The 21,500-nt window shown below is 42.1% G+C and overlaps 1 protein-coding gene across 4 annotated transcripts in view; it reads right to left on the bottom strand.

The window, feature by feature from the left end:
* Positions 1-21,500, bottom strand: part of srgap1a (SLIT-ROBO Rho GTPase activating protein 1a) — a 101,061-nt gene that overhangs the window by 48,402 nt on the left and 31,159 nt on the right. For all 4 annotated transcript variants that reach the window (XM_039809506.1, XM_039809508.1, XM_039809509.1 and 1 more), the window contains exons 2-3: positions 13,860-14,055; positions 3,990-4,152 (exon numbers count right to left, since the gene is read on the bottom strand). In XM_039809506.1, the coding sequence (XP_039665440.1) occupies positions 3,990-4,152; positions 13,860-14,055 (359 nt within the window). The remainder of the gene's footprint in view (positions 1-3,989; positions 4,153-13,859; positions 14,056-21,500) is intronic.

Genomic DNA, 21,500 nt, shown 5'->3' with positions numbered 1-21,500 from the left:
GTGATTTTTTTTTTTCTTAAATGATAGTTAATCTGGTCCTTAAGTTTATAGTAGATCTGTAATTGTATCTCACAAAACATGACAGTACCACATTTTAACTGCTTAGTAATTGTAGATCCCTGCATATCTTAAAATATCATAAAAACACAGGCCTTCTCCTGTGGGGAAACCCATTATCAACTGTCAGTTCAGAGGACAGAACCTTTGACTATCTGTCATATCTAACACTCATCAGCTCTTCTCCATTGAGGAGGCTGGGAAATGAAAAGCCTTCTCAGGGATCACACGAGCTGCGAGAGTGTGTGTGTGTGAGAAGTAAAGGCAGAGATGAAAGTAAATGGGAATTACATTCAAGACATGTTTAGAGTGTGTTCACCAGAGAAGCTTCACCTAACATAATGCTTTTGTGAAATAATCCCTCCTTTCAAAGTGTCGCTAAATGAAACCACACACACACACACACACACACACACACACACACACACACACACACACACACACACACACACACACACACACACACACACACACACACACACACACACACACACACACACACACACACAACCTCAAATTACAAGCAATAATGGCTGTTCACTAAAGCTGCATTTCCATAAAATACTTTCGGTATAGTAACTGCTCCATTCATCTCTTGCTGTATTTCCTCTTCACTGATGACACAGAGGTACTTCTGCACCAATCACAGACTGCAATGTTTCTAGTTCCACCTTTTAGTATCAGATCAGTGTGCGAGGTAACTCAACAGAGGGGTAACGACAAAATGGGATGGAATGGAGCGGTTCTATTGGTACCATCCACAACATTTGGAATGGAAACGCAAAAATAACCATTGTATTGTGTAACAAACTGAACTGAACGGAGCCAGACTGCTTAGTGGAAACTGGGCTTAAATGCGCCGTTTGCTGTGATTTGATTTTCACAACTTAGCCTCTTTCATTTGAAAGGAATCTCACTTGGGGGGGTTTCCAATTCGGTTGAATTCATTAAAAATATCCTACAAATGGGTTTCCCCTTTTAGATACCATCTGTATTCCAACCACATTAGAAAGTTGAAACAACCCCAGGGAGGAGAAACCAAGTCAGCCTTTGGGGAGTGGTGGGTTTTATATTGCCACTGACATTAATCACGGTATAGAGATGTTGGGCCCTGTGCGAGTGTGGTGCTCAACATAGATGGGAGCGTCTTGTCACTATTAACACAGTCACACACTCAACAGACACAGTAGAAACTCTGACAAAGTCTTAGCTGATGTATTTCATAAAAACAATAATTGACCAAATGACAGTGATCCTTTCATTTAAATACCAAAAGAATAGTTCAACATTTTGGGAAATCCAATTATTTGTTTTAACCTGTTACATGTTTATGCGCTGAGTACAGAGCTGGAGTCCTTAGCGTAGCATATAGACTGGAAACAGCCAGCCTAGCTTTGTCCAGTGATAAACAAATCTTAAGCTGTTGTGTTTACACAATGTATCGTGTTTGTTTAACCCAGACTTGAACAGAAACGGAAAGAAAGGAATTCTGTCATCATTAATTTTATAATTTACACCAGCACTTTCCTACTGTGATATGTCAAAATGTATTCTTGGTGAAAAATGCTTATTGTAAAATAAGCACTATCCTGCACATGCTTTGCCTGGGAAAAGGTTCAAAACTGCCTCACGGCTTTGGGATCTCCACCTTGTAGCTGCAGACTTCCATAAATAAAACAGGGCAGAGTAAAACAAAGAGCCGGTTGTATGAATAATAAAAACTGAATGCATGCGATAACATCTGTCCAAGCATAAAAAAAGAAAAAGAAAAGAGAGGTCCACTATTTGATGCCTGTACTCAAACATAAAACTAAAACCCAAATGGGGTGTTTCTAAGCGAATTTGTGACCACAACGCAGCACTGAAGACATAAATGCACGTGGCAAACGGGTAAACCGGAGGATGTCGACGAAGACACCAGGGCTACTTTTGAGTCCTCCTCTGCTGTTCCATCTCACAGCATGAGACCTGAACATACAAGGAAATAAAAACACAGGTCTTTGATGTGCTGGAAGGATGACAACAGTACAGCTGTCTCCTCAAAAGCTGCGAGGGAGCCCACATAACATGGGGCCCTTCTCTGTTGTTTGGGCCTCGTTACTGAAGCTCTGCTGAGATCAAAGGCTCGGGGAAGCTTTAATTAGAGGGCGAGCGGTGTCTCGGGTCTCATATGAACCAGGACCTCCCACCAGTCTGCACAATGTCACCTGGATCCACAGAGAAACTGCATTACAAACTTTAAAAAGGGACAACTATCACAGATTCCACAGCAATAATGGTGCAGGTGGAGGTACCCTGCAGATTGGCAGGATTTGGCAGGATTAGTGTCTTCAGAGTCACAGTAAAAATGAAAATCAGCATTGAAGGCAGTCAACCATTATGACCATCAAAGTGTGCTGAGTCAGGGTAGGCAACGAGAGTAAAGTGAAAAATGACTGTTTCGCATCTGGCCTCATTATTAGAACCATAATACTTTAAACGCCATCAAAAGGAAATGGTTGCTGCAGTTTCCTGTTTGTGTGCTGGGGGTTTGGGTGAGTAGTTAAAGACCACGCCCCCATACAATCAGATGAAACCATAGCCATCAAGAGAGGTTAATTATTTTGAGAACTAAAAAAAAAAGGAGCCTCACTTTTACTTTTAGGTTAGATGGTCAGGGTTTGCAGTAAAGTAGAGCAAAAAAAAAAAAAAGAAATAGAGGAGGAACAGAAAAAGAAAAAGTCGCACAAGCCTAACTGACACAAAGGCGCTCCTCTGAAGAAAAGCCACTTTGTAATTTAGGCCTGTGGTGAGTTCATGTGACTCCTGCAGCATAGGAGCTCATAATCTTTTAGGGAGTTGTCGTCTTTGTGGTGGAAAAGGCAGCAGAGGCCCGGTTTCAGCCATGAAGCCACAGTCGTCAGACGGGAGAGTGAAGGCATACTGATCTGAAACTGTGGTGGCCGAGGTTCCTCTGCATTACCCTAATTCACAAAGCTAAACCCCAGGAACCCAACAGTGTTTCATCCCATCAGATGCAAAGCGGAATATATACTGTATGTATCCTGTATATCATGCAACTAAATATACTTTGTTGTCAAATGAATGGGTTAATTGAAAGTGAAAGACTTTTTTTTGTGACTGGAGACACCGCTGCCCGCACCGACCGCCGTGAAAAATCTGGATTGTGTTAGTGGTGGAGTTCAAACTTCGGTTCTGTTGATCAAAGAAAAGTCACATCTGACCTCGTCTAGTAGATGTCAAACAGTACAGCAGAAAGTAAAAAAAAAGAAAGATTGAGGGAGATTGAAGCAGTTAAAAAGAGACTTCATGGGCATAAAAGAGACAAGGAAATGGTGAGACAGAAGTACGTAACGACAGCAGGCTACAGTCTGTCACAGTCTGTGTTCGGAACTGGAGTGAATTTGTGTTAAACATGCTATACAATAAACGGAGTCAAATGAGCAGTGTGTTCTGGTAGGTTGACAAGGCCTGTAAACATAGTAATGTTTTATTTCGTGAACATAAAAGTGTTTACATCCTTGTGCCCTGCCCATTTATCATGACTTTGGCATTTTATTTCAAATATGGTCTAATTCTTTTTCAGTCTGTTCAATTTGTGTTATTCCTCGTCAGCGCAGACACCTAAAGGCCATGTTTTTTTAACCTCTCCAACCACAAAGCACCTCTAATTTTCACCGCATTGGAAAATAACTTGAAGACCCGAAAGACTACATTATACCTCCTGTGACATAACAAGTCGTCCATTGTGGTGGCCATAGGGAAATCAAAAGAATCCCCATTAAAACAAGGTTGTCACGTCAGTTGTAGCAGTTGTCGCTCTATTTTATTAACCAAAAAGGGTAAGAGTGTATAAGCACTCCCTTTATGAGCGCCCTGACGATCCTATTTAGCTTTGGTGCGATCCTTGCCTATGTGTTGGCCCCCCTCACCTTCTTGAGTAGCCGTGTGGAGTCCTCACTGATCTGCATGAACCTCATGATGACGTTGTTGAGGTAGATGTCGCTCAGTGTGGCGTGGTCCTTGCTCTCCCTCCTCACCTGGTTCAGCAACAGGTACCAACAGTTGACCGGGGACAGCAGGTTCTGGTCTTTCCTAAATAAACCAGGGAAACAGTCAGGTGTCAGATCAGCTGCCAAAAGATCCATGTGGAAAATGAATCTCCTGTTGTTATTTACTAACATGTTACTAATAAGAATTATATTATATTATAGAATTATAAAGAGCAATATGTAGGAAAGAATTGGCTGTGTCCGTTCAGCCGCATGTGTAACACAAACAAGAACACCCACTGTCACCGACTTAAAACCTACTCCATAGTTAGGTAGCATGGCTGAGACGAGCAAGCGGGCACGATCGAGTACCCGTATGCGTGTCCTGTGTGTCTGCTCCCATGACAATGTCTCAGCTCTAATTTCTTTAGACAACATTTCTCGTTTTTTTACGAGGAGACTGCGGCAGTTCCTCGACTAGCAGGTTGTCTACAAGTGCACCAGGGCCTGTTACAAAAAGCAGAAGCTGTGTCATAGGCCTCCCTTGGCGTTAAATGTCCCATATACTGCTTCGGGGCCTAAAAAGCTCTCCATATATATTACATGTACTACGCAGTTAAGTTGGAAATACTTTGTACCGGTGACATTTCTGGGGCAGAGCTCTTGCAACGCTATGAGCCAAGCTGGCTTCCTACAACCAGAGAAGAGTCTGCCACAGGCTTTAAATACAATTAGTGGAGTGAAGTTGGAGAAGCCATGGATGTATTTTTAAGTGAAGATGAAAATAAGAATGACGTAAAAACTGTGACAGCTGAAGACAAACAAGCGAGGCAAGAGAAGTTACTGTAAAGGGGAAATATAGAGATCTTAGTGACAAAAAAGCTAAAGAGCCTGAGAGCTGTTTCCTGTGCTGTGTGCTGGCTGCTTCCAAGCTAACTGTAGGACATTGTCCAGGCCAGAGCAAACTGGGGCCCTGCATAAGCACTGACCTGCAGGCTGACTTCCTCTGGGATAACCCATAACATTCCTCCTGCCTGCTAAGAGCAGCACAGAATATGAGTGTGTGTGCGTGCATGCGTGCGTGTGTGTATTAGGGAGAGGTGTTATGTTTGGGTCTGAGGTCAAGTCTTGCAGGAACCATATGTAGACTCGCCTCTGCTCTTCCCTCACAGCGTTTGTTTGCATAGACAGACAGCACTTGTCAACACAACAGGTGAAACTCTGCACATTCGGCAAGTGGCCCAGCCCTGAACCAGCCTTCAGCCCTGACACAACATCTGCTTCAAGAGCAAAAGAACTAAGCATTTTCTGCAAATGAGGAACTGACACAAACATTCCAACCAGCTGAAATGCTCCCTGAGACTCTTGAAAAACAGGAAGCAAACTATGTTTGATAAAGGCAGAGCCAAACACGCTGACATGAAAAACATCCGAGAGCACAGTCGCTTATCAAAGACACCGGAAGGCGGTGAATGAAAAAACTGATTTAGCTAAAGAGGAGTGTGGTGAACTGATGCCACATGCCCAGGCTACAGGACACGTGCAAAGGAAGAGAAAGCCAGAAAAAGGGAAAATAAGTGAAGCGGTCCCAGAGCTACAGCAGCAGGACTGCGGGACAGCATCACACACACACACACACACACACACACACACACACACACACACACACACACACACACACACACACTCTGCATTATGTATCAGCATAGTGCAATATTGGATCTACATATGTGAAGACAGGACTTGTTCTTTGCTTCAACCCATCGTATGACCTAATTCAGCATCGGTACATGCACAGGTCTTATAAAAATTCAGTATGGCACAGAATAGACACTCAACAAAAGCAGCACTATTCATTAACATGAAGTCCATTTTTTTTAATGAAAGTCTAAAGGTGAAACACAGGAATGACCCAGGATTCATTATAAAACCTTCAAAGAATATGAAAAAGGAAAAGTGTTCCACACAGTGGAGTTACAGAACTCTGGGGAAAGTCACTGATGTACCCAAGATTTCTGATCTACTAAATCAAACTGCAGGCCTGCAAGTGAAAAGAGTACAGAACGAGAAAACGAGGGGAGGGGGCTGACACAGGCTGTGACGACAAAATAACCTCTGGGAGTTGTTTACCCCACATAATGACAGGAAAATCTCTCAATGTCATCATTTCCCCCTCAGCCAGGGCAGGAACTGGGTCAGACAGACTCCCAGAAAAATAGACGGGCCCCTGGGGGGCTAAAACACAGGTATGAAAGAGGAAACTGATGTCCAGGAGAGGCAGAGAGGGAGATGAGCGAAAACATTTAGCAACTTGGCTCCTATCAATGTGTGTTTATGTGTGTTCGGTCCATTCATGCAGTCTAAATCCAGGAGTCGCTGAGTCAACGTCAACATGCTAGCACTCTCTCATACAGTAGCAGGATGCTGACATTGAATTACCACTTCAGTATGCATGGTATTGTAACAGGAGCCCTTACAAGCATCAGAGGCAAAATGGCAGAGTCCTCTCGCGCCTAACTGATAACATCTTTCATTATTAAACTGCGGTGGCGGATTTTATAGCTGCAGCACAGTGACTGGGGTTCACCTGCAATGTAAGTGTACAGTTGCTACCAGAGCAAAGTGATCACTGCAAGTCCAATCACAAAACGGAAAGTTCCAGTTTGAAATGTGAAAGCATGCAACAGGATGTCAAAGCCTAATTGATCATTCTAGCCGAGTCATTCCGCAAATAACAAATGGTATTCTTTGCCACTCAAGCGGAATGCGCTGCAGATAGTAATGTCTGCAGTCGCAGGATGTTCTACACCTTCTTCTTATCCTCACAGACAATGAGAGGAAGTCCCTTAACCAGACACTTAATTCTGGATAAAGGCTGTCAATTTAAGATGATCCCAGCAGTGGCTTTGGCAGTATAAATAATTCAATGATTCCTCTGCTCACCATCTCCACGTCCCTTCTTGAACAAACTTTGTGTCAGTCCATTACATGCATTACATGCACAGCAGTCACCGGTTAAGTGAATAACCGGGTTATGCCAGTTCTACCCGTATACATGAGCGGAAAAGACTGGGACGAATGGCGGGAGAAACTCTGCCTCCGGTACAGTAGGTGGCGCCCCGGTTCAGGAGTATACATGCACGAATACCCTGGTTCCTAAAGGCTTTATCTAGGTCTGTTAACCAGGGTATGAGAACTCAGATTTTTAGCCGGGGTAAGGTGTTTATAGCGTTAGAAACCGTGGTATTGCCTTATTCCGAATATAATCAGGTTTTTAAACTGCAAATGTAAACGCACTGCTTGTTGTGGGTGTTGTTTTGGTCCGTGTAACGCTTATCAGTTAAAATTTGGAAAAATTTGGAAAAACTGAAAAATGGGTTCAAATATCCAATTTAGAATTTTTTTTCCACCTTGACAAATTAAAAAATTTGATCTTTAACCTGTTTTTCCAATGTTCTGTTTGTTATTCAGAGGATCAGAAATTGAAAAAAATTACAAAATTGCATCTGAGCTCCAATTATTCAATACTGCAATGATATTCTCTTCCTCTACTTTGCAGAATATGCAGGTCATTAACTGCATATGGACAAAAAAAAAACAAAACTGATAGACTTTGGGGTCAGAGGTGCTTGCAACTGATGGTTTCGAGTGGGGGGGGGGCGGGGGGGGGCGGGGCGTAGCTAGGCGGAACGAGGGAGAGAATACCATTGCAGTATTGAATAATTGGAGCCCAGACGCAATTTTGTAATTTTCTAAATTTCTGATCCTCTGAATAAAAACAGCAGAAACACACAAAGGTCTTTTCTGAGGCTAAAGAACAATGTTTGTTGTAATTGTAGTTAATGCAGTGTTACATAGTCAAAATATATAGGCTAATACATGTTACTTAAAGGAACACGCCGACTTATTGGGACTTTAGCTTATTCACCGTATCCCCCAGAGTTAGACAAGTCCATACATACCCTTCTAATCTCTGTGCGTGTTGTAACTCTGTCTGACGCCCCCAGCGCTAGCCTAGCTTAGCACAGATCCTGGAGGTAACCGGCTACAACTAGCCTACTGCTCCCAATAAGTGACAAAATAACGCCAACATTTTCCTATTTACATGTTGTGATTTGTATAGTCACAGCGTGTACAAATAACAAGGTCACATGAGACACAGCCATCTTCTAACCGTATATAAACTGGGAACTATATTCTCAGAAAAGCGAAAAACTTAAAACCTGAAAAAGCACCGTTGTTACTCTCTGTTCCTCACCACGGGGCTTCTCAGGTGCTGCGAGCAAATCACTCCGCCCAAGTAGCAGAAGTAGCAGTGCTTTGCCTTTCTGAGAATATAGTTCCCAGTATGTATACGGTTAGAAGATGGCTGTGTCTCATGTGACCTTGTTATTTTATACGCTGATTATTACTACAAATCACAACATGTAAATAGGAAATATGTTGGCGTTATTTTGTCACTTATTGGGAGCAGTAGGCTAGATGGAGCCAGTTACCTCCAGGATCTGTGCTAAGCTTGAATGCGCTAGAGAATTTCAGAGATACATTACGACAGAGATAGATGAGAATGCGTATGGACTTATCTAACTCTGGGAGATACGGTGAATAAGCTAAAGTCCCAATAAGTCGCCGTGTTCCTTTAAAAAGGGAAGGAGTGTTTCTGTCAAGGAAGCTGGATGTCTTTGCAGCTGTTAAATGGGTTATGCAAACAAGTGGAGACTGTGATGTTCAGCATGTAAAGCAAAGCTGCAGCAGAACAAACAGCAGAAGCTTCTAAATGTGGCAAGCACACTAGTTTGTTTAGACTGGGCATATAATCCTTGGCAATAATGCAAATAGGAAAAGAACTAAACTTTCTGCATTGTTACATTTTATCATGTCATAATACTATCGTGCTTATGTATCCCCCTGAAAAAAATAAGTATTCTTTAGAGCTTGATTAATCAATTAGTTGTCAACTATTTAATTAATCGCCAGCTATTTTAATAGTCGATAATCGAGAAATTCATTCATCTGATTCCCGCTTTTTAAATGTGAATATTTTCTAGTTTCTTTCTCTATGACAGTAAACTGAATATCTTGGAGTTGTAGACAAAACAAGACACGGATCCACATCTTTCACCATTTTCTTAAATTTTACAAATAACTAATCGATTAATCGAGAAGATAAACAACAGATTAATTGACAATGAAAATCATCATTATTTGCAGCCCTAGTATTGTTATAGTCATAAAAACTAGAGATGCACCGATTACAACTTTCTAGTCCAATTAAGATTTCTGATTTTCATTGAGTTAGGCCAGCCGATACCGATTTTAGCCGATTCCGATTTCATTTTTTCTAACCACTTTATAGCACACACAAATATTTATTTCTATCTTTTCTTTAATAGAACATTTTGCACGGAACATAGAAAATTTTTTGAACAGATAATGGATCACTATAAAATAGAACTTACTTAATAAATTACTCCTGGTGTGGGAAATTCACACACATCTAAAGTGCAATGTTAGAACCATTTCCTTCTTTTCACATCCAATATCCAACTAAAAAAATGTGATTTTGGTTTTTGGTGTCGTCCCTCCACACCCTATTTTTTCCTTGCAGGTGTTGCATATTGCAAACTTGTTATTAAGTTCCAAACAGCTGACATGTTGCAGGTTAATTCACGAGGTTCCCTACATGTGCGAGAATAGCGCGGACACACAGCGGAAAAATTGAGCGAAAGGAAAAAGAGACTGTGCTGTCGCGTCCGTGTGTGCGTGCGTCCTTGAGAACTGTAACTCGTATAACTTACATTGTCAGTTAATTGTAGCGTTGACCGGCATGAAATCGGCATATGTCAGACTGACCTGCCGGTCGCCGGTCATGGCCGAGCACGTAAAAACCGGACAATTCCGGTCCCCGGCCGGTCTATCGGTGCATCTCTAATAAAAACCCAGTAGAGCTTCACTCACCATTCAGAAACATACACTATTATTATTAAAAAGGTAGACGTATTTCTTAGTGGGCTATTTTCACAGGAAATCACTCCGGATAGGAATCTGTTAATCTGCTCTTATTTTTTTTGTTTAAAAAGGGGTGTTATAAAATAAAAATAGGCGTCTTTAAAAACATCCATCTTTCTTTAGAGTTTGCATCATCCATCCTTCCACTGCTGTCTTGCCAGCGAACTACAGCAAGTCTCCAGCAGTGAGCTGACGCAATACTCCTACAGGTGGCACAAAGCCTGTGCTTTCTGATAAACACTAACTATATCTGACTCCTGCAGAGGATTCTGGACCAAACCGTTTCCTAGCTCAGGCAGACTTATATCTGTATAAGATAAAACATACTGGTGGTGCAATGGGAAAATATTTCCCCTCCACCAGCAGAGGCCTAGCTTCAATCTTTCCAATAGCAATACCTCCAGCTTGGTCATTAATACCAACAAACACAAACGGCAAAGTTCTGCAGCTTGATTGGGAAGCCAGTGTGGGATCATGTCGTTGTACTGTTATTAGCAACATGGCCTGCACAGAGGGAGGTGGCACCATGGAGGGATAGCATCAAACTCCACCTGTGTTGGTGAAGATTCCTAGTGGAAACTGATAGTATTAAATCGGTCAAAAATCGTATTGTTGGTTAACAGTTAATTATTAACATCCCTTTCAGAGGAACTGTAGTCTTCCAAAACAAACTAAACATGTCCCACATAATGTATATTAATGCACTCTTGACTGTTAGAATGACACTTGTCAACTTGTCTTAACATCAGCAATGTAAACCAGATAAAAAGAATGCCGCTCCACTGACAGCTACAGCCATGGCCCCCTTTTGAAAGCAGCTTGTCTAGACTAGGGTTGGGTACCGAAACGTGGTGCCAATAGGGCACCGGTTCTGACGTAAACGGTAGTAACGAGACCGAATAGGAACGAAAATGTCGGTGCCAGACTTTATTTTTATTTTCAGAAGCATCGCTGCACGGGACGCTACGTTACCGTTAGCTAGTAGCTGGATTAAACACAGTGGTTAAAATGACAGCTTACATTAAGCGGTGTAAAGTGTGACTGTATTTCCCTGTAGAGGATTCCAACACCGGGACGTAACAGTCTGACTGCAGCTGCCGCTGTCGGAAAAACAACACAGACGGTGCGTTCACTTGAAACTCGCCAGCCTTGTGGTGCATTTTAAGTTATTGTAAAATACCCTTTTGCCATCTGGTGCTTGTTTTTGTCGTTTAACAGCAATTCACTGGTGAAAATAAGTCATTGTTATAAGTTATTACATTATTAATCAATCATTTAATTTTGACCATATGGCCTTAGCAATAAACCGTTTTTTTATGTCACCAACTGTCGTTTTGTGCCCATTTTATATTATATACATTATAAATATATTATATATATATTTCGGTTCAGGCATCTGCACCGTTTTAAAAGTATCATTTTAGCACCGGTATCAGAAAAAAACCAAACCATACCCAACCCTAGTCTAGACTAATTATACACAGATTTAGCTAATGCTACTTTAGCATTTTGCAGCTCCGCCAAGCTGACCTGTCATATAAATACTGGCTTCAGGCTACAGACAGAATAAAAACGCAATTTTTCACAGCACGGACAAGTCTGTCCAATGAAAACAACCTAGAGAATATGGAGAGCACAGAAGCCTTACTGTACATGTGTTGTTTATGTAAATACAAAAATACAGGCCAAATGATTTAAAACCCACAGGAAGGTTTTCAATGTTATTCAGACATCTTGTATTTACTTAAGAAATATGCTCCTCAACACTTGCCAAATGTTCACCCTGTGAATGAAATGACCAGACTGTACATCACGCGATGAAAACCACAGAGCACCATAACAGAGTCCCTTCACCAGTAACATGGGCACACACAGCTGCTAGAGCCATTGGAGCGTCAGACAGAGCGCAGGGGCTATTTGCAGACGGCGAGGACAAACACACGTTTTATTTTGGTTCCCACCACAAGTTCAAACAATATGCTAATGTCTGCTTTTTCCACGAGCCGGACTCCTAGTGCAATAAGGCCAAAAACTAAAGCATGCTTAACTGTGTCGAGATCCACAAAAAGGCTCAGAGTCAAACTGTGATGCACCATGAACACAGAGTGAGAGAGGGAGACAAACTTTCTCCAATCAGTTTGATAAAGAATCTCATTTCATTACATCTTTTCATATCTACCTCCACAGCCAGGTTAACTCTCTATGAGATAAAGACAGAATTCAATTCAAGGTTTAGTTTCTTCTTCCACTTCTTTTATACTTTTTTTCAGAAAGATACAGTGACACTGTTTTATTATGTACAACTAGGGCTGGGTAACAAAACTAAATACTTCTTTTTAGCATAGACTGAAATCTTCCTAAGTATAAAGGTATAGAACATATTGCATTGCATATTTTGCTGATCTTCAACAAAAGATATTGAAAATTTATTTTTGGTTTTGGCATTGAAACTTTGTGATTTTCAATAGAGATCTTCACTTATTTAACACCTTGGTATTCATGCCTGTGACAAAGTTTAGTGGCTTATTCCCCAGAAAAAGTCTACTGCACTGCACAATACAGTGCTGTAGCACATAAAACAAAACAAAAAGGCAAGATGGATTATTCATAATGCTACCCCAGCTACATTAGTGTGACATAATGGGCTAAAACCACAGCAATAACGTAAACATTGCATAATGTGAAACAGAGCAATAGTTTTCTATAGATGAATTTCCTATGCTGGAGAGATAAAGATAGGACTGAGACAAAGAGAGGAGTGTGGCACTAGAATTTCAGAGGGCATAATATTTGCAACAAAGAAATTGGAGAATGATTAAAAAATAAATGACAGAAACAAAAATAAAACGTCACCCCCGAGCGGCTTTTCTGTCTTCATTTGACCAGCTTTGAATATAAAATGAAGATTAATATAGCTCATCGGCACAATAATCCTATCAGAACACAGACATCCCATCAACATTACATTGAAATACAGCATGACTTTCGTCTGGTAGAGGATGGATAGCTGACCCGAGCCCGACGGGACCCGACGGTACCCGACGAGACCCTTACAGGCCGGGCCGGGTTTTCGGACAGATATTTAGAAATGATGTTCGGGTTCGGGTCGGGCTCGGTCAAATCAGCGCGATGTGTGTGTGTGTGGTAAGTGGAAGCAGACGTGTAGATGCGACCGGAACAGAGTTGGTGGAATAAGTTTAAGTTTTGTACACAGTGTGTGCGGTGTCCGAAATAAACCCCAGACTGGAAGCCAAGTTCATTCATTCGCTCACCAGAAACGGGATTTGTAACCCCGACGTTATTCATTTTCTAACGTCGGCTCTGGAGGTAACGAGTCTCCCCTGGTTTTCTGACCACGGTCGGAAACGAAGCGATCAGGAAAGGTTAACACGTTGAACATTTTAAATTAAACAGCTTATTAACGTGCACTCGTTTCCCCTGTGTGCGCTGATGCGCTCATCTGTTGACTGTTCCGAATGCCTTTCTACAGTTGCTTAATAAAAGCGGGCTTTCCACACAAACAAACGTACATGCGTCATTAGTATGAGAAAAAAAAAGAGATTTTAACTGTGTTGGGCTCGGACATAAATATCTTAATGCCTGTCGGGCTCGGGTTGGGTTCGGTTACTGCTCTGTCAGACGCAGGTCGGGCTCGGACAGAAAAATGCGGCCCGATCAGCACTCTATCGTCTGGCTGACACAATAAAATTGAACTTCTTAATTTTTTTGAAATAAATTAGACTAAGCATAACAATCCCAGATGACATCATAAACAAACTGAGCACAGACGGACACCCTTACTTGTACTGCTGGTGATCCTTGGTGCTGCGAGTCTTTGCCATGAAGCGCTCGGCCAGTTTCTCCAGGTTTCTGGAGTATTCCATCTCAATCTCTGCCTTCTTCCTGAAGAAGTCCTGGAGGTCCTGCAGCAGCTGGACCCTCATCTCTGTCTGCTGGTCCAGACATTTCTGCTGCTCCACCAACTGGGTCCGAATCTCTGAGGAGACCAAGGAAGAGAACAAATCCATTAGGATGGAGCCATAGCTGAAGGCTGAGAAATGAGGTCTTTCAAGATATTTATTTCACAAGAAAACCCTTTTTTGATCAAGCGTAGGTGCTGTAGTCAAGAGCACACAAAGCCAGACAACGGGACAAAGGTCAAGAGTTTCATGTTTTAGTTTGGCCAAATCATGGACATCAACTGCTAGCTACAGATAGCTCAATTTGGCTGTTATCAGTCACAGATGTTTACCTCTTAAAACTTTTACAACATGATCATTGTGCACTCTTTGAAATGTTTAAATCTTTAAAAAAAATGTAAGGTGTACAACCCAGATTTACAAAGCAGCATGCGGTATGCATCTTAAATCTATCCCAAAAAAAAAAGGATCAGCAAAACGACATGTAGTCACATTACAGTACATGTACACATCAGTACTACAGAACAGCCCAATGCAGCTTATTATCCTTTAGTTATAGGTCTTCTGAATGCTTTAGAGATGTGAGGTTGAAAAACTAGTCTCAGGTGTTTCATTAACGCTGAAAATATCTCCCAACACACCCAGTGTTAGAGCACAGCACAGACTAAGCGCACTCACACACACACATTAGTGCCTATGACTAAAAACCCAAGCCACTTGAAAGCATAGGGGCGACAGCAGGCCTCACTTAAACAAGCTGTATGTGCAGGTAAATTACCCTCTGGGGGTCCTTTCGGAGGAATCACCCCTGTCAGAGCGCCCCTCATTTAAATTCACATCCTCAACATGACATCTGATCTGGGATCTAACACACACACACACACACACACACACACACACACACACACACACACACACACACACACACACACACACACACACACACACACACACACACACACACACACACACACACACACACACACACACACACACACACACACACACACAAATTGTATCCTCTGAGTGTCCTCTCTGGCCGGAACTATGTATAATGGATTTCTGCTAATGGTTGGCAGCCTGGGCCAGACATCTTCAGCAAAGGATACAGATTAATGAGGTGATTTAGAGCCACGCGGAAACCAATAGAGGGGGGGGGCACAGAAAGATCGCACATATTAGAGGCAAAAAAAAAACCCACCAAGGCTGCAACATGCCTTCACACATTATTTGTGCAACTCACTGGACTGGGTGCAAGGTCTTACTGGCACACCGACAAAATATGGAAAATAACAGTAATAAGATCAGCTGAACAGGACGAGGATAACTGTTTCAGGAGTAAAGTTTAATGCGCATCGTACTGTCCCCACTTTCAGCTGATGTGGTAATGATAATGTAAACACTAATATGTAAAGATCAAGTACTCGACTTATGGTATTGCCCCTTTTGAGAAAGATTCAAACCACAAAACATGCATATGCTTTATTAGGCATTGGTCACTTTTTAAAGACAAAAACCTAGTACAGTGCAGGGATATTACCAGTGTTTTAACTGTTATTTAACACAATGAGTTGGAAGGCTTCAGAGAAATGATCATAACACTGTATTCAATGGAGGCATACCCCTGTTTTCTTCTGCTGCACAGTCTGTCAGCTCCTGAATAGCGTCTCTCTGCCACAATTACCAACTTTCTAAAAGTTACAGCGTATCAGTTTTGCTTCTTTTTGGCATTCTTTAGAAACGGTCCTGTTGAGTGTCCGTCAGTCCCTGGCAGGGAGCTTTGACTGGCCACATAAAAACATTTGGTCGTTTTTGTGGCTAATGGACTGTAATTTGGGCACTGACTATTATTCTTCCTTTGATGTGTCGCTACTGACACATGCTGCTTCCAACATAGGCTTTTTTTAAACTTACTATATGTGTGTGTAGATTCAGATCAGATTTAGTAGTTAACATCACTCAAACTAGAGACTAAACTAAGAACTAGGGGAGCCGCAACTATAAATCGCATGCTTGGCCAAGAGTTTGAATCCTGCCAGTATTTGACGAGACACTTAAGACAGCAACAAATGACTTTGTAAAAAGACTGAAAGATCCCTAAGAGCCTTTATGGGATACTATCAATAGTTCAGTATGTCAAGCTACTTTACTTAATGGCCAATCAACCACTGCCTCAATAAGAATGGCTGCGCTCCATTCATCAGCATTAAATCTTCTCACAATCTTGATAAATTATCAATTTACGCCAGGTTTTTTGCATTTCCAAGTAGCAGCGCCTTCCTTCTGGCACTCACAAGAAAATAAACCACAAGTGAGACGTTTCAGCAATACTAAATCTGAATGAATGCTTATCACAGCAGTTCAAGTAAAACACAGTGAACCCCGAACATCATTAACCTGGACGACAGCGAAGCAGAGGCTTGACTACAATCAAGAACTCAAAACTTCGACATCAAGAACACCAGGCCGTTGACAAAACTGGGAGACCACCAATGAGCATTAAGAAGGAGGTTGGTTTTAAATGTGACTGCATTAAAGTCCACCGGGGCTTTTTTGATGAATGGCTAAACCTTGCAATTGCTTCACTCTCCAGAGGATGTGGGGATTAAAACAAAGTTACCATGGCACTGACACAAAGAAGCGTACTGGATCATTTAACACAATTACATTCATGACTGCACACAGAAACTCATTTTCTGAGTCAAAGATGGGCCATTGAATCTGTACTACTAAGTTGAAGTATGGAGGAGTGAAGCGTGATTTATACTTCTGCGTTAAATCTGCGCCGTGGCTACGTAGGCAGGTACATGGAGACACGGACCTTACACCGTACCCTACGCCGTACCTTACACCGTACCCTACGCCGTAGCCTGACATGCACTTCTCGAGGGTTAACTTTTCCTGCTACAGATTTCCCACCGTGGTCAGAAAGCACAGGGGAGACACTTTTCTCTCACTGTGACTATAGAGTCGGTACTTGCTCCGAAGCTAATCGCCGTCACTCTCCCACTCACTCTACCACACACTCCCCACACACACACACACACTTACGTAGGCTACGGCGAAAGCTCTTCGTGGAGCCTCCGCAGGACCATAAATCACGCTTTAAATGTTAAAAGACAACCACCTGTCAGAGAAAATTACAGGTTTGGCACTTCCTTAAAACAAAAGAGAGAAAAATCTTAAAGTGGGTTATGGAAACTCACTTTTTAATTTCCAAAAAATCTGCTGTGACAAGTTGACAACAGAGTTAAAAGAGGGTCATTACTACAATAGCACAGACACATTTGAAAATGCATCTTTTTCTCTCTATTTCTGCCTTCCATACATAATAAGATAGTGTTTGTCAACCCAAAATCAATGCTTTTCAAAACGGATTTCCATATGCCTACACAGGCATGTTCAGAAGGCAACTTTCTGTCACAAATCTCTCTGTAATTGCTGATTTTAAGTTTCAATACAGCGAATCACACAACGCCCAATGTCAACAGTGTGTTGTGGAAATGCGTATCAAGCAAGTTGATTGGTTGATCAAACTCCTTGTGGTGGGAGTTGTGTCTGAAACAGAGAAGAAAATAAATAAATAAATGATACACAAGTTATGCTGTGCGTACAAGTAAAAAAAGAAAGGGCCATGCACTTTTGCCATGGTGTACCTGGGAGAAGCAGTCCAACCTCTCACACAGTAATTGCTCTAATGCGCAATATTGTTGTTTGCCAACCAAAGGAGAAGTTATCTAATACCGTAGGCAAATATTTGAAATGAATAACTAAGTCACGTATTGTTTGAGGACAGCCAAACAACCCCCTTGCTTTTAAAGAAAGGGGATTGATTCATTCACTGCTGTATTTGAATTCCCTGCTGCAGGCAACCTCAGCTGTCTGTCTGACTGTCTGTTTCTTACAGAACTAGCATGACCAGCAGACTGGCACACAGGACCTTACACTTGTTAAAAAAAAACCTAACCACTGTAATCCAAAGTTTTTCTCAAGTTAGAGCTTACTGTCATAGCGAGTGTTGCTCTACTATTACATGGTGCATTTCTGTCATTCTGAGGTCATCTGTACGGTAAACACGTGTGGAGGCCTCTGTGCCGAGGGATTTGGGTGTGGGGAGAGAGTGTGTGGAGGGGGGCATCAAAGCCCTTTGTAATCCCTTTCAAACTGGGAAGCTGAGGGGAGATGTTGAGAAATGACACTACAGGAAACAGAAAGAAACAGTGTAAAAAATGTATGCAAAAAATAATAACTGACGCTGTCACTCCATTTTTCTCTCTCCACGTCTACGTATCTAGCTGGCAAACAACCTGCCAAAGCTCCACGGGTTTTTATAACCATATTCAGGTACATGTTGACGTGAGTGGGTAGTAGCTTGCAGAATTAAAGCAGGGCCTATAAAGTTGTCAGCAACAATTCCCGCTGACTGATGGACATCCAGTCAATGTGGCCCAGAATGCACATGATATGGACAATGGCAGAGCGCCGTTTGCCTCTTTGTGGTGATCAGTTTGGGCCAGCGCCCTTTTGTTTCTGAATCTGGATGTTATCCAACTGCTCCTTTGGAGGCCACATCGCATACTTCCCATAACCCCATTCATGGCAACAAATATGTCCAAAGTTGCAGTTCAGAATGGCTTCTGATTTGCCAGACAAGCCTGTTCTATTGTCAAAGAAACTGCCTTGTAAGCAGGATGGGTACTGACCCACATTGTTGAACTACGGAGAGAAAAACTGGGCTTCAGTTAAAACAACTCACCCACTGTCAGAGGGCCACAGAGATGTAATAATAATATGTTTTTTTCTTTCTCTCTTGAACCTAACAATATGGTCTCTCCTGATACTCCCAATTAACCTTGCTGTGAATTAATTTGCCTTAAAAGCATCCGTTACTTTTGCTGAGTGCAGAAATGTATTCCTTAATGGTACCATAAAAGACAGACAGACAAACTCCCAGTTTCTACAGTTTCTCCTTGTTGATTACAGTCTCCACCAAGCTATCTGGGACATGCCGTACCACATCAGTCCCAGGGCTGCATTTCCACACAAAAATACTGAGTGGCTCATCAGCAGCACCTGAAATAGCAGCTGAGGCCTGGGGAGGGACAATACAGGGGGGTGCCCAGCCCCACCATCTGCTTCAGATCTTGGGTTTGGGACTGGGGGGGAGTCATCTGTGCATCTTCTGGAGGCTGGATACAAGGCAGGATAAATACCATCAGATGTAATTACCAAATGGCCGATCAGTTTTTAATGGAGCACAAGCTTTCAGTTACAGTTGGAGTGGGGTCACATGCCAGAAGGAGCTGAGCATCTACAGTATGTGTTCCTCTGAGTATTCTGACAATCCAACAAGGCTCTACTGCCATACTTAATTACAGTGGGTCAATCATTCATGTTCTTCCTTTAAAAATGCATGCCATGTGGCAAAAAAATATATACAAAAAGCAGTTTCATCCAAGCAACTGGACTGGTAAAGGATGGGCCGAACACGTTGCTAATTTCCATTGAGCATGACTCACTATGCAGCGAGTTAGTTTTTATGCCGAGTCTTGTGAGGGCCGGGGATCTGTTGTTTGATCTGGTTTCCCCTCTAATGTCCGTACACATTTTGTTAGGAGCGTTTCAAACATAGACTGTACACTCATTTGCAATCCTGCTTGTGAAGAATGCCCTCTTGTTGTTAATACATTAATGTGCCAGTACAAAATACAGCACGATTTCAGGCTTTGAATATACCATACAATGTTTAGATTAGATATTATAAAAAGGAGAAACATGCAGGAATGATCGTAGATCAGGAATGTGGGAGATATTAAGTTGGGCTCATGCCTGTGGCCGCACGTGGCACACACCTGTGCCAATGAAGCTACCAGCACAATCCATGCAGTCACAGTGTTCAAGAGATTCCCACTGATGAAAACTGGCGAGGCTCATTCCTTAGCATTCCCAGACTACTGTAAGCGCTCTGAGCCCCCATCCACCTCTCATCTTCTCTCGCCACCTGGAGCTCTATCTGCCTTCTCGCTCCACTCTGTTAACGAGAGACAGATGGATGTGCACTATAGGCCCGCGGGGTGACTGACTCTTTACCAGCATTGTTCCACTAGGCTGACATGTGTTTTATCACTTAGCATGGCATGGCATGCCAGGCTCTGGACCAACGTTATAAAAGGCAAAGTTATTAGACCACGCATGATCATCAGACAACACAACTGCTCTTGGATGTTTGCAAATAAGCAGCGTAAATGAAATGAAATTCACTAGAAGCACACATACAGTAGCTATGTTTTATGCTTTGTTTTATCATGCATTAGTATTACATTTTATGTAGCTTAGTTACAATAATAATGGAGGTGAAGACCAAGCACAATGGTACTGTAGTAAAAACAACATTGAGCCGAAACCCTGAGGCACTAATCACTAGCACTGGTGTTGGTTAGGTATGCCCACTGGTCACTTGACCAATATCATGCTTGCTGCAGCATCCTCCAGAGTCTCCCAGATGAGAGGCGTTTCTGCATATGGCATCCTGACTCATGAGGAGCAATATGTGACGGCGCAGAGAGTCACACACAATACACAAAACACTGCGCAGTGACTAAAGCAATAGCAACCACACGGTATCCTTGTGAAGGACTTGTGTAATGACTCCTCCATTACATTGGAGGGACCAGTAAGAAATTCATCATGTGCTTGGTATGTCAGACATTGTTTGACCTTGCCACCCCCTCTGCCTTACATCTGGGCATGACTGCGGAAATGTATCACTGACTACGTTTACAAGCTGTCAATTTTCGGGTTATGGTCAGGTTAAGGTCACTATTCGGGTTTCTGAAACATTCGGAATAACCCGTTTACATGCATGAGCAGAGAGTTACTCCTGTATACATGGAATTTGTAATCAATTGGCAATATCCCGATGTAAACGGCGATGCACGGTTAGCGTCTGGATGTATAGCCTACGGACAATCCTTAAGACGCAATAACTTTTCGGTCACCTTCTTATAAATCTCACTATCTCGGTACTTTCTGCCGTCAACAAAAGACATTATATTCATGGTTTTCACCACACTAATAAAGAAATTGGTTTCCTCCTCGCTCCAAAAGTGTGGTGCTGTGCTGCGTCTCGCCATGTTTACTTCTACTTCTTGTTTACTTCCGGTATACTGCGCGCAGGTTTTCTGCATTGACATATATATAACTATATTATTATAGTATATCATTATTATTATAACTATGTTTTCTGGCGCATACAAGAAGTTCCTCTACTCAAAAGACCAAGATTCCTTGCGACCGGGTTATTGCTAATATTTTTCCGGTTTTGAACGGGTTATTGGCTGCATGTAAACGTAGTCACTGATTCCTGTGTGGTTTTTGTTTGAAATGACATCACTACTGAGATTGAATTACTAATATCAAGGTCTCCTTCTATTTACCAACATGTGGCATGCCTGCTCTGTGGGTGATAAAACATATAAAGTAGAGATGCACCGATTACAATTTTCTAGGCCGATTGCGATTT

This window comes from Perca fluviatilis, chromosome 8, assembly GCF_010015445.1.
Source record: "Perca fluviatilis chromosome 8, GENO_Pfluv_1.0, whole genome shotgun sequence".
Lineage (NCBI taxonomy): Eukaryota > Metazoa > Chordata > Actinopteri > Perciformes > Percidae > Perca > Perca fluviatilis.
The sequence above is the reverse complement of the archived record's forward strand: the minus strand, read 5'-3'. Positions and strand labels throughout refer to the sequence as shown.